The sequence below is a fragment of the Prionailurus viverrinus genome, chromosome C1 (genome assembly GCF_022837055.1).
Source record: "Prionailurus viverrinus isolate Anna chromosome C1, UM_Priviv_1.0, whole genome shotgun sequence".
Taxonomy (NCBI): Eukaryota; Metazoa; Chordata; class Mammalia; order Carnivora; family Felidae; genus Prionailurus; species Prionailurus viverrinus.
Window position 1 is genome coordinate 110,744,589 of NC_062568.1, and position 13,741 is coordinate 110,758,329.

At 36.0% G+C, this 13,741-nt stretch overlaps 1 protein-coding gene across 1 annotated transcript; it reads right to left on the bottom strand.

Annotated features, from left to right (window-relative positions):
• Positions 1–3,713: 3,713 nt before the first annotated feature.
• Positions 3,714–4,688, bottom strand: LOC125172000 (olfactory receptor 1052-like). Its single transcript, XM_047869386.1, has one exon. The coding sequence runs from the start codon at positions 4,686–4,688 to the stop codon at positions 3,714–3,716; it is 975 nt and encodes a 324-aa protein (XP_047725342.1).
• Positions 4,689–13,741: the final 9,053 nt, after the last annotated feature.

The following is a 13,741-nucleotide window of genomic DNA, read 5'->3' on the forward strand; positions in this document are numbered from 1 at the left end:
ACATGTTCACAACAATCCAATATAGAAAGTACTTACTAAGATTTGCGGGTGAGGAAACTGATACTTAAGGTTGCATGGCTGCTTAAGTAGGACTGGAATTTAACCCAGGTCTATCTGACTCTGAAGGCCATAATCTTTTCAACTCACTGTCCTGCATAGGATTTTCCATGGAATGAGAGAGAACACCAAATAGAGGGAGATATCTCTATCTTTTGAATTTCTGAAGAATTCAGTCAAATCAGCATTAAAGAAAAAAACACACAAAACCCCCCACAAAAGTTACTGTTAACATTAGTCAAACCACTTTCTTGGAATTCTGCTTATAAAAAGAGTCAAATTACTGACTATTCCACCAATTGTCCCTCCCATGGGTGGCCCCAGCATAAGAGCATGTGGTGCCCATCAGGCTAGGATTTCTCAGCATCAGTTCTGGCTCAAGCGTGATATAGATCAGCATCTCTTAACCGGTGTTTTTAGTCTTAGATTTGAGAAGAGGGGTCTCACAGGAAATCACACCCTTCCCCTAGACTATCCCATGGACAATATAAAGCCATTGTTAAAATGTGAGTTTCTTTTTATGAATGTGATTGTCAGAATGGAAGGGGGCTGGCTTCCACCAATGACCTCTCCAGGAGGGGCACATCAGGTCCTTGACCCTGCCATCATGAAGCCTGATACTCCCAATGGCAGCTGATCCCCCTGCCTACTAAAGCTGAATGGGGACATAACCTTGAGGTGTAAAGTCTGCTCTCACCAACAACCCAGGCTGAAGTCTGTGCAACAGGAAAAATACAAGATCCAGCACTTTAGTCAGGTCCACAGAGAAAGAAGAAATTAAGAAGGGACATTTCAGCTGAACTTGGGAGGACATTTCTGTCCAGCAGTTTTGGTGCAAACATTTCCTGACTTGAGAAAAATAGCCTACGGGCACATAAATGTGGCAGCATGGCCTCTTGGCCTGTGCTGATCTTAACATTGTCTTTTCCCGTAAGTGCAGTGGTTCCAAAAGTTTCCACCTTTTGGTGGCGTTGGCTGTTTCCATGCAGACAGCGGCAATTCTGCCTCTTCCTTTCCCAGGCTATAAATCCTCTCAAAGGCAAATGAGTGAGAATGAAATCATTTAAGAATAACCCTGAATCTATGAGATTTCTAACACAGGGATTATGGGGAAAGAAATCATTCACAAACTTCAGGGCTCTATTATAGTTAATAAATTGCTTTCAGTACAACCTCCCAAACATCAGTTAGTTGCAACATGAAGGTAAGAATGTCCAGCTAGTGAATAATATGTTTCCAAATAGAAGTGTTATGCAAATTTAATTATATTAATTTAAATAAATATTTTGTGTGTGTCTATTATCACATTATAATGTACCATATAAAAAAATGACTCCATCCTTTCTCCCTGAAAATTATTCCTGTATGTCCTGTTTGTCAAAAATAGAGTACTGACACTGCATTCTATATTATTTACTATAAACTAAATTTTCAGTCATATTATTTCGTTAAGGAATTCAGGCACCCGCTCAGGTTTGGGAGTAGATAATTGCTAAGGTAATTATACTCTGGTTCTTGATATAAGCACTATTATAGAAATTGACATACACATGGAAAAATATTAAAAATGTCATTACATAATATCTTCAAAATGATAATGAAAATATGCATAATATTTCATAATATGCCCTTAATAGGTAGATATATCCTGACATAGGACACAGTTTTTCTCATTTGTGATGGTAAATAAACTACTTACCACTGATTCTCACAGAAAGCCTTGGATTTCTGGCTTTGTCAGCAGGACTTCCTGCTCCCTACTTTAGTTCCATCCTGGAATGGAAAGGATGCTCTTTGGTAAAACAGACTGTTGACTGCCATGCCTAGTGGTGAGGACATGCCATTCCAGGAGATGCCTTGAGCATACTCAATGCCTAATTCTAGAGTCAAAAATTCTTTGATCTCTCAATGAATTCATTTTTCTAGAGTGGACATTTATAAGTGCCTGTGGACCAATCTTTTGGGAATACTCATGTAATCTCTAAGCAGCTGTTCTGGGATTCCTCAGAGTGCAACCACAACTCAAGAGCAGCAGACTGAATAGAAGGCACAGAGGTGATGAACAATTAATTCTCTCTTGGGTTCATTAAAGTCATGGCAATAATCTTTTCCCAGCATGCAATGAGGATTTCAGCGTCCTTTCTCTTTAGGGACATTGATGAGTAAAGTTCAGTACTAGATTGCTTCTATTAAGAAGTTGAGGGTGGTAGAAGCCTATGAGATTGGCTTCTTCTCATTATCATCAGGAAGAAGAGAGGCAAGTAAGTGTGGGTGTGGGCTTATTTGGTTGGATTCTATGCAGCATGAGGAGTTTTCCCCTTACACTTGGACTCCATGACAGTTTATGCTGTGCAACTGGATGGTGTATTAGAGCTATAAAACCTACTCTGTTGGCACTAAGCTTCTCCTAGTTAGGGCTGCTCTCCTGGACACGGTGCTTCCTTCTTCCCCCACCAGCATCCTTATGTCTTCATGTCCCCAGATTTCTGGCCTTGCCAGTGCTCATGACCTGATGATTACATTATTGATACAGTGTTTTAAAGGAGAAAAAGGCAGAGCCATCAAACAGCTCTGTAGGTCACAGTTGGGAAGAAGGATGTAAGTTTGGAAATTTTGCAGTATTTTACTTCACCAAAATTAGGATAAAAACATTAGACAATGTCAAGAGTTAAGTGTCTAAAGCTCAAACACTTCTCTAGTGACATGAGTTTTTCCATATATGAAGGAGAAATACAGGAGTGGTACTTATTAAAGACTTTAGAATCATTAGTCCTCAGGGAAATGCAAACCAAAATCACAGTGATTTAGTATTTCACACATACTAGGATGGGTATACTAAAAAGAACCTATAATAACATGTTGGTGAGGAAGTAGAGAAATTAGAATCCTCATACACTGCCCTTAGCAATGTAAAATGGCACCACTGTTTTGAAAACAACTTGTCAGTTCTTCACAATGGTAAACATAAAGCTACCATATGATCCACAATTCCACTCTTAGATGTAAACTCATTATAAATAAAAATGTATGTTCATAGCAGCAGTATTCATAACAGCCAAACAGTGGAAACAACCAAGATGTCTGTCAAATGATGAATGGATAAGTAAAATGTGGCATATCCATAAAACAGAAATCATTTAACAATAAGAAGGAATGAAGTAACAATAGATACTACAATATGTATGAGACTTGGAAACATCCCAAGTGAAAGAAGCCAGACACACAAAACACATATTTATTTTATGATTTTATTTATATGAAACATCCAGAATAGGGCTATCCATAGATACAGAAAGCAGATTAGTGGTTGTCTAGTGCTGCTAAATTGGGAGAATATGGGGAATGAGCTTTTTTTTAATATGTTGGTACTGGGTATTGTGTGTGTGTGTGTGTGTGAGGGTGAGGGTGAGGGTGTGGATTATGAAAATGTTCTCAGATATCAGTGGCTTAGAGAACACAGGGCATTTGAGATCATGGTGTGTGAAATGCTTGGCACAGGTATAGCTGTTTGGGTGGAATGGGCATTACAATTATCAGAAGATCATATATAGAAAGAGAGCATTGTTGTAACTGCAGCTAGAAGGTCCATGTTTCTATTGTGTAAGCAATTTTCCAAAATGAAAACTTTAATTGCTGATCTCATTCTAGAACCCACATTACCTAGCTAGCTTCCTCAGAGCACCCTTGACCTCCTTGTTTCTCAGGCTGTATATGATGGGGTTCAACATGGGGGTAATGACACAGAAGAGCACAGAGACCAGGATATCCGTGTCCAGGTTGTAGCCTATGTTGGTTCTGTCATAGTTAAAGTTGGCTGTTCCATAAAAGACCACCACCACAGTGAGGTGGGATGCGCAGGTAGAGAAGGCCTTGCTCCTGCCCTGAGCAGAAGGAATCCTAAGAATGGAAGAAATGATGAGTATGTAGGACACTCCAGTAAACAGACAGGGGCTCAGGCCAATGGTGGCACTGGCCACATGAAGCACAGACTCATTGAGAGAGGTGTCTGAACAGGAGAGCTTCAGGAGCAGAGGAATGTCACAGAGAAAGTGGCTGATTTGGTTGGGCCCACAGAGAGTCAGTGTGGCTGCCAGCACTGTGTGTGTCACAGAATTCACCAGCCCACACAGCCAGGACCCAGTCACCAAAAAAATACAGACCTTCACACGCATGAGGATGGGATATTGAAGAGGGTGGCAAATGGCTACATAGCGATCATAAGCCATAGCGGCCAATAAGACACCCTCAGTGCCAGCACATGAGACGAGGAAGAAAATCTGGGAGAGGCAGCCCTCATATGAGATGGTCTTCTTCTCCCGGAAGAAGTTCACCAGCATGACGGGGATGGTGGTGGATGTATAACAGATGTCCAAGAAACTCAGGTTGCTGAGGAAATAATACATTGGAGTGTGGAGAGCAGGACTGATTCTAGTGGCTGTTATAATGAGCATGTTCCCCAGGAACGTTGTCAGGTAAATGAGCAAAAAAACCAAGAAAAACAAGCCCTGTAGTTTGGGGTGGTTGGAAAATCCCAAGAAGATGAATTCAGTGACATCTGTCTGATTGTTCATTTCAAGTGGTGTCATAGCTACAAAACAATGAGAAAAAAAGAAGCCATAATGAAAATGCATGCAAAACACCCCCAAACATAAACTTACAGACCCATGTCAAATGATGTTGGATATAGAACGATCTGGATTGTGGAGGGAGAGGTGCAGGGGTGTCTTCAGAGAGATTACAACTTCTCAAACAGCAGATCTAGCCAGCTCAGGCCCATGGACCTCCCATGGATTTGCATGACTACTGGTGGATCAAAATAAATGCAGACTTGGTTAAACCCAACAATAAACCACTAACCTCTGAATTAGTGTGGACTCATGTCTCATTGTCTTAGTAGTATCTACCTCCTACATTGCCCTTGTTGGTAAGCATCTCAATTTTTTCTAAGAAATAGTTTTATTGCAAAAAAACTTTTAAATGTTGAAAGATACAAACAAGAATCAAAGCCAGTGCTACCTTTAGGTGTTCACAAATGTAGTGTTGTGGGTTTGTTTTTGTTTTTGTTGTTGGCAGTTATGTAAATCTTAATCTCTATTTATACCTTTAAAATATTAGGAGCACTTGTGATGAGCACTGGATGATGTATGGAATTGTTGAATCCATACAACTTGAAACTTGAAACTATGATAACACTGTATGTTAACTATACTGGAATTAAAATAAAATAACATATTAGGAGCAAAATTTCCCAAATTAGAAAGGAAGAAGTTAACATTCACAGATGACATAATCCTATGTATAGAAAATACCAGAGTTCACAAGAACACTATTATAGCTCATAAACAAACTCAAAAAAGTCACACACACACAAATCAGTTATGTTCCCATACACTAGCAATGGACAATCCAAAAAGGAAGTTAAATCAATTCCATTTACAATAATATCTAAGAGAATCAAGTGCTTACAATAAATCTTACTGAAGAAATGAAAGGTGTATACACTGAAAACTTTGAAACATTGGTAAAAGAAATTAAAGAATACATATCTAGTTGAAAAGGTACCTATGTTCATGGATAAAAAGACTTAACATTGTTAAGATGTTAATACTACCCAAAGTGATGTACAGGTTCAGTGCAATCTCTATCAAAATTTCAGTATCATTTTCTCACACAAAAAAAGAAAAAAATCAGCTTTCAAATTCATATTTATTGCAAGGAGCCCTGAATAACCAAAACAATTTTGAAAAAAAAAAGAATAAATCTGGAGGGCCCACATTTCCTTATTTCAAAACTTACTACAATGCTACAGTAATTAAAACAGTATGGCACTGGCACAAGGACTGACATACAAACCAACAAAATAGAATGGAGAGTCCAGAAAGAAATTCTCACATATATAGCTAATGATTTTCAACAAAGGTGCCGAGACCATTCAATGAGGAAAACAGCTCTAGGAAAACTGGATATCTACATGCAAAAGAATGAAGTGCACAAAATTAACTCAAAATGGATCAAAGACCTAAACTTAGGAGCTAAAACTGTAAAACCCTTAGGAGAAAAATTGGGGAAAATCCATATGCCATGGGATTTGGCAACTATTTTATGGATATAGCACCAAAAGTATGGGCAACAAAAGAAAAAAATACATAAAGTGTACTTCATCAACATTAAGAAAGTGTCATCAAAGTACACTATCAAGAAAGTAAAAAAGACAACCTATAAAATAAGAGAAAATATTTGCAAATCATATACCTGATAAGGGACTAACATCAAAAATATATAAAGAACTCCTATAATCTAACCATAATCAAAAGAAGAACTCAATTTAAAAATGAGCAAAGGACTTGAATACATTTCTCCAAAGGCAAAATACAAATGGCCAATAAGAACATGAAAAGATGTTTGATATCATTAGTTTTAGGGAAATGCAAATCAAAAGCATGAGGTCACCTATCAGGACAGTTATAATGAAGAAAATGGAAAATAATATATGTTAGTGATTGTATGAAGAAATTGGAACCCTCATGCATTGCTAATGGGAATGTAAAATGGTGCATCTACTGTGGGAAACAGTTTTCCAGTTCCTCAAAAAGTTAGACATAGAACTACCATATGACTCAACAATTCTACTCCTTAATATGTATCTAAAAGAATTGAAAGCAGAGACTCGAACAGATATTTGTATACCAGTGTTTATAGCATCATTATTCACCATAGCCAAAAACAACCTAAGTGTCCATCAACCGATGACAGGATAAACAAAAAATGTGGTATATGTATACAATGGTCTATTCAGCCATAAAAAGAAACAAAATCTTGATATACACTACAACATGAATGGATCTTGAAAACACTATGCTAACATTATGCTAAGCCAGACACAGACAAATATTGTATGATTTCACTTATATCATGTGCCTAGAACAGGCAAATTCATAGAGACAGAAGGTAAAGATTACCAGAGGCTGAAAGGAGGGTGGAATTGGGGGGAGTTATTGTTAAGGGCTCAGGGTTTACACTGAAGACAATGAAAAAGTTTGGGGTGTAGATAGAAGTGATGGCTATACACACTGTGAATATATTTAGTGTCACTGAATTGTACACTTCCAAATGGCTAAAATGATGATTATTGTGTCTATTTTTCCACTATTTTAAAAATAGTAAAAAATAGTGAAAGCCCAATTTCCCAGGTATGCATTGCATTTCATCAAACAAAATAAATTTAGTATCTCTCCTTTGATTAAACATTCAGATGCTTCCATTTCTTTACTATTATAAATACTGGAATGGGCTTTTTCATAGAAAAATATATATGAGCATATCTGATTATCTCTTCAGAGTAAATTTTTAAGTCTCTGTGTTTTTAAATATACTGTTTTTTTAGTCAGTTGGATTATTATCTTTTCAGGGCTTAAAAGATGTGAAAACGTTTAAGTAATCATATATACTTAGGTATGTTACCTTATTAAAGGTATCTTATTACCTTATTGAAGTAAACTTTATTAAACCAAGATTAATCCTCAAACATTGCATGCTTCCTGAAAAAATAATTGATACAATTACTAGCTTTCTGTTAACTTATCCATCTGATAGTTTCACAGCCGTTGAACTATATTTCTGCACCTTTTTCATTCTTGGAGGTGAGATATCTTGAGCCAGATATACATGGATTCAAATCCTGCTTCTTACCAGCTGTAGATGGTGGCTAAATCAGCTGACTGTTTCCCAGTTTGCTGGCTGCATTCTCATGTTAATAGTGTCTATACCAGAGTTTTTGGAAGAAGTAGCTGAGATAATATGAGTAATGTGCCTTGTATGTGACAGGTGTTCAATCAACTGTAGCTATTATTTTTAATACATACAAAAACTTTTCAAGATAAAATACTTTCTTTGACTCTGCCTTCCAAATTTTACAAATATGATCACTTTTCACTACAGTCGCTACTGACACCCCCATCCAAGCTACCATTTTCTCATTTGCCTCAACAACAGCAGCAGACCTTCACTTTCTTCCCATCCCCGTTCCCATTTAATCTGTCTCCACACAGCAGTAGCTGGAGCGTGTTTTTACAATGTAAGCTAAATCATGCCATTCCTAAACTCAAAACACTCCAAAGCTTTTCCATCTCACTTAGAATGAAATCTAAAGATCATAAAGCATATGGGACCTGACCTCTGACTGCCTTTCTGACATTACTTTCCACGGTTCTTCCCTTTTGCTCACTTAGCCTGAGCTACGCAGGACTGCTTTCTGTTTTTAGCCACACCAAAGACCTTCCGATCTCAAGGGCTTGTACTGGCTATTACCTCTGCCAGAAATACTTTCCCCCAGATATTTGCATGTCCCAGTTTCTATTTTCATTGAGGTTTTTCGTGAACTGTTACCTCCTCAGGGATGTTTTCTCTGACTCTTCTATTTAAAATGACAGTCCCGTCACTTTTTACCTCCTTACCCTGCTTTATTTACTTCTTTCTATGGCACTTACGCTACACTTGACATGAAAGTATTGATCTATTCGCTTCTGTATAAGCTCTATGAGGCCAGGGGCTCAGCTTTGGTCATTCTCTACCCCTAATACCTAAGAGAGAGAACCTGGCGTACAGCTTGTGCTCAATGAATATTTGTTGAATGAATACATAAATCTATTCTTCTAGGTGGTTATGGAATTCATATTTCCTGAGAGAAAATCTAGTCTAATTCTTTTCCATTTTGCCTAATTATACTCAATTATTCTTCAATGTATCTCTCTCTTAACCTATGAATATCAGCCCATTGTGCCTAACAGTCTATTTTACTCTTTAGAGTGGAAAACTTTACACATTGGGAATTTAGGGTTGGTTTTTTTTTTTTTTTTTCATGTTTATTTATATTTGAGAGAGAGAGAGCGTGCGTGCGTGCACGCGCTCAAGTCGGGGAGGGGCAGAGAGATAGAGACAGAATCTGAATGAAGCAAGCTCCAGGCTCTGAGCTGTCAGCACAGAGCCTGACCCGGGGCTCAAACCCACAAGCAGTGAGATCACGACCTGAGCCGAGGTCGGACGCTTAACTGACCGAGCCACCCAGGCACCCCTACACATTGGGAATTTTAACATCTTACTCTACATTGGCTTTTTATATAATAAATAATCCTCATTAGTAACAAAATAAAGATAAAACCTAGCTTATTTTTATTTCTCTCATATAGGTTATCTATTACAGCAAAAGCTAGCCTGTTAGAACCCACTGATATATATTACTTGATTGGCTTTTAAATGTATTCCCAAACCTGATTCTTCAAACTATTAAGGGGTAGAAGGATTTATCAGATTACTTAATCAGCAATCTTGCTCTGTAACCTAAAGGGCAGCCTCCCTACAATTCTGTTCAATCCACATTAAACTGGAAATCATCTCCTTGGATGCTATCCTATTGAAAGCAGGGATGTCTCTAAGCCCTAAAATATATCTAGCCCCTCTCTATCTTAAAATCCTTTATTGGCCTACATTCTCTATCAGATGAAGTTCAGATTATTTCACATGGCTTCAGAAGGAAGATCCAGATTTGCCAAGTCCTAAAACATACCATTTTGGGGGTTTTCTTTTTATTTTATTTTATTTTATTTTATTTTATTATTTATTTAAAATGTTAATTTATTTTGAGAGGGAGAGAAAGAGACAGAGTGAGTGGGAGAGGAACAGAGAGAAAGGGAGAGACAGAATACTAGGCAGGCTTTGCGCTGTCGGCACAGATCCAGAGCTTGAACCCACAAACTGTGAGATCATGACCTGAGCCAAAATCAAGAGCCAGACCTCAACTGACTGAGCCACCCAGGCACCCCTGGGGGCTTTCTTTTTTTTTTTTTTTTTTAATGTGAAAATGTTTTACTTTAGTAAAATTTCTAGCAATATGATTATGCAAACAGGTTTCTAGGGCACCACTCAAGGCTATAGAAAAGTCCTTTGCAAACTAGAGCCCAGAAGCTTGTTTCAAATGCATTCATTAATGACAGATAGCCTACTACACTGGTTAAGTTGTGAGCTCTGGAGTTAGATTTTTTTGGAACAAAACTCATCTCTGTAATGCTTAAAGCATGAGACTTTGGGTAAGTTACTTATTCTCTTTGCTTAATATTTTCACGTCCAAAATAGGAATTGAAATAAAAAAGCTCATGTCTGTAATGGAATAATAAAAAAATGTACTCAAACCAAAAATATAAGTGGGCAAATGTAACATTTTAAAAAATAATTTAAAGGGCCTCCTGGGTGGCTCAGTCAATTAAGTGTCTGACCAGCTCAGGTCATGATCTTGTGGTCTGTGAGTTTGAGGCCTGCCTTGGTCTCTGTGCTGACAGCTCAGAGCCTGGAGCCTACTTCAGATTCTATGTCTCCCTCTCTCTCTGCCCCTCCCCTGCTCACGCTCTGCCTCTGCCTCTCCCTCTCTTTTCTCTCTCTCTGTCTCAAAAATAAATAATGTAAAAATAAAAATAATTTTAAAAGACTCTTACCATTTAGAGAAAAAAATAGCATGCATTAGAGAGCTTGTAACATAAGTAGAAATGAAATATATAACAATAGCAACACAAAGGGTGGGTGAAAAAGTGGTAAAATATTTTGTAATGTTCTTGCATTATGTATTGTTATAAAGTATTAATTCAAAATAGACTGTATTAAGTAAACAATGTATAATAAAATACATACAGTAAGCACTAAAAAATAATACAAAATATATCCAAAAACTGACAGAGGAGATGAAATGAAATAACATAAAAATATAAACTCAGTTCAAAAGAAGGCACAAAGGATTAGAAAGGACAAATAGAAAAAAGGTAGTAAAATACTAGACTTTGAATTCAATCATACTGGTATTACCAGAAAATAATAAAGGGACTAAGCATTCCAATAAAAAAAAAGATTGTCAGACTGGATTTTTTAAATGTTTTTAAAATTTATTTTTAAAAGAGTACAAGCAGGAGAGGGGCAGAGAGAGGGGGACAGAGGATCTAGAGAAGGGTCTGCACTGAGAGCAGCAAGCCCAGTGTGGGACTTGAACTCACAAACTATCAGATTATGACCTGAGCCATCAGCCACTCAACTGACTGAGCCACCTAATCGCCCCTGTCAGACTGGATTTTAAAATAAACCAACTATATCCCCTGTGTGATAAAGTATACTTGTATACTTTATAAGTCAAATATATATATATATATATATATATATATATAGTACTTTACATATAAGATCTTGGATATGTTCAAAGTAAAAGGATGGTAACAAATATATCATTAAGATAGAGGTTGACTAAAGTAAAAAGGAATATTTTATAATAATAAAAAGATCCATTCATCAAGAAGACATAACAACTGTAAATGTATAAAAGCATCTAGTAACATAATTTCAAAATATTGACAAAAGAGTTGGACAAGTTCACAGTCATAATTAAAGACTTAAATATTCCTCTCTCACTAAAAGTTATAGAATAATAGACAAAAAATTCAGTAAAATAGATATTTAAACAACACAATCACCTTGACACAACTGACATTTATAGAACATTATATCCAATAATTTCAGAATAAACATTCTAGTGAATGCACATGGAACATTCACTGAAGTATACCACATGCTGGGCAAGTTTCAATACAATTAAAAAGATTGATGATATGGAGTGTTTGCTGACCATGATGGAATTGAATTGGAAATTAATAACAAAAAGAATTCTGAAAAATCCCCAAATATTTTGAAATTGAGCAAACATTTCTACAAACTTATGGATCAAAAAAGTCATAACAAAAGTAGAAAATATTTTGAATGTAATGACAATGAAAATAGCTAATCAAAAAATTGGTGGTGCAGCTAATGCAATGCTTAGAGGGAAATTTATAGTTTTTAATACCTTATTAGAAGAGAAGTGTTTAACTATATGCTAACTAGTTTGGATGTAAATTTTTAAAAATTAAGAAATAAAAAAAACAAAAAATAAAAAAAGAAGAAGATGTGGTGTATATATACAATGGAGTATTACTCAGCAATCAAAAAGAATGAAATCTTGCCATTTGTAACTAGGTGGATGGAACTAGAGGGTATTATGCTACATGAAATTAGTCAGAGAAAGACAAATGTCATATGGCTTCATGCATATGAGGAATTTAAGATACAAAACAGTTGAATGTAAGAGAAGAGAAGCAAAAATAATATAAAAACAGGGAGGAGGACAAACCATAAAAGACTTTTAAATATGGAGAATAAACAGAGGATTGCTAGAGGGATTGTGGGAGGGGGGATGGGCTAAATGGGTAAGGGGCTTAAGGAATCTACTCCTGAAATCATTGTTGCACCATATGCTAACTAACTTGGATATAAATTTAAAAATTAAATAAATAAATAAATAAATAGATAAATAAGAAGTGTTTAAAATAATGATCTTGGCTTTCACCCCTATTGAATAGAAGTATTATTAACTCATTAGTTAGACATAGAATTAAATCCCCCCCAAATATTTAAAAGATAAAGACCTGAAATTAATAAAATAGAAAACAGACTCTAACTGGAAATCAATGAAGCCAAAATTTGGTTCTTTGCTAATAAAATGATACATCTCAAGGAAGACTAATCAAAGAAAAAGAAGAGAAAATACAAATCACAAAAATCAGGAATGAAAAAGGGGATACCACTACAGATCCTACAAACATTAATTAAATAATAAAATAGTGGTAATGACTTTATTACATTAAATTTGACAACTTAAAATAGACAAATTTCTTGAAAAACACAACTCTTTAAAATATGCAAAGTAATTGACATAAGAAATATAAAATTTAAATAATATTATATCTATTAAAAGACATTTAATCTATAATTTGAAACCTCTCCAAAAAGAAGATTCCAGGCCCAGATGGTTTCATGGTGAATTCTACCAAACATTTTATGAAGAAAAAGTACAATATTACAAAAACGTTCCAGAGAATAGAAGAAGAAGAAATACTTTCCAACTTTATTTCTTTGTTTGTTTGTTTGTTTGTTTGTTTTTGAGAGAGAGAGACCATGCATGTATGCATGGGAGAGGGGCAGAAAGGGGAAAAGAATGAATCTGAAGCAGGCTCCACACTTATTATGGAGCCCAACATGAGGCTCAATCTCAACGACCCTGAGATCATGACCTGAGCTGAAACCAAGAGTCTGACACTTAACTAACTCAGCCACCCAGGCACCCCCAAATTGGTTTATGATAACAGTGTAATCCTGACACCAAAATGTGATAAGTTCCTTATAATAAAAGAAAAGTACAGGCTAATATCTTTCATGAACATAGCCACACAAATTCTGAACAAAATATTATAGAGCCAAATCCAACACTATGAACAGTTATGGTTTACCCCAGGAATGTAACTGGTTTTCCACTTTGCCATCCTCATATTAATAAAATAAAAGAGAAAAACTGTGAACATCTCAATGTTCACATTTGGCAAAATATATTTCACAAAATTCATCACCCATTTATAATAAAAGAATCCAACAAACAGAATAAATGAGGACTTCTTTAATCTGCTAAAGTTTATCTGCAAAAACCGTACACATATCATACTTAATTATGACATATTCTACATAATATATAAAACAAAACAAGGATGTCCACTTTTATCATTTCTACTCAAAATTATACTAGAGGTTCTAACCAATGCAATAAGAGAAGAACAATAAAAGGCAT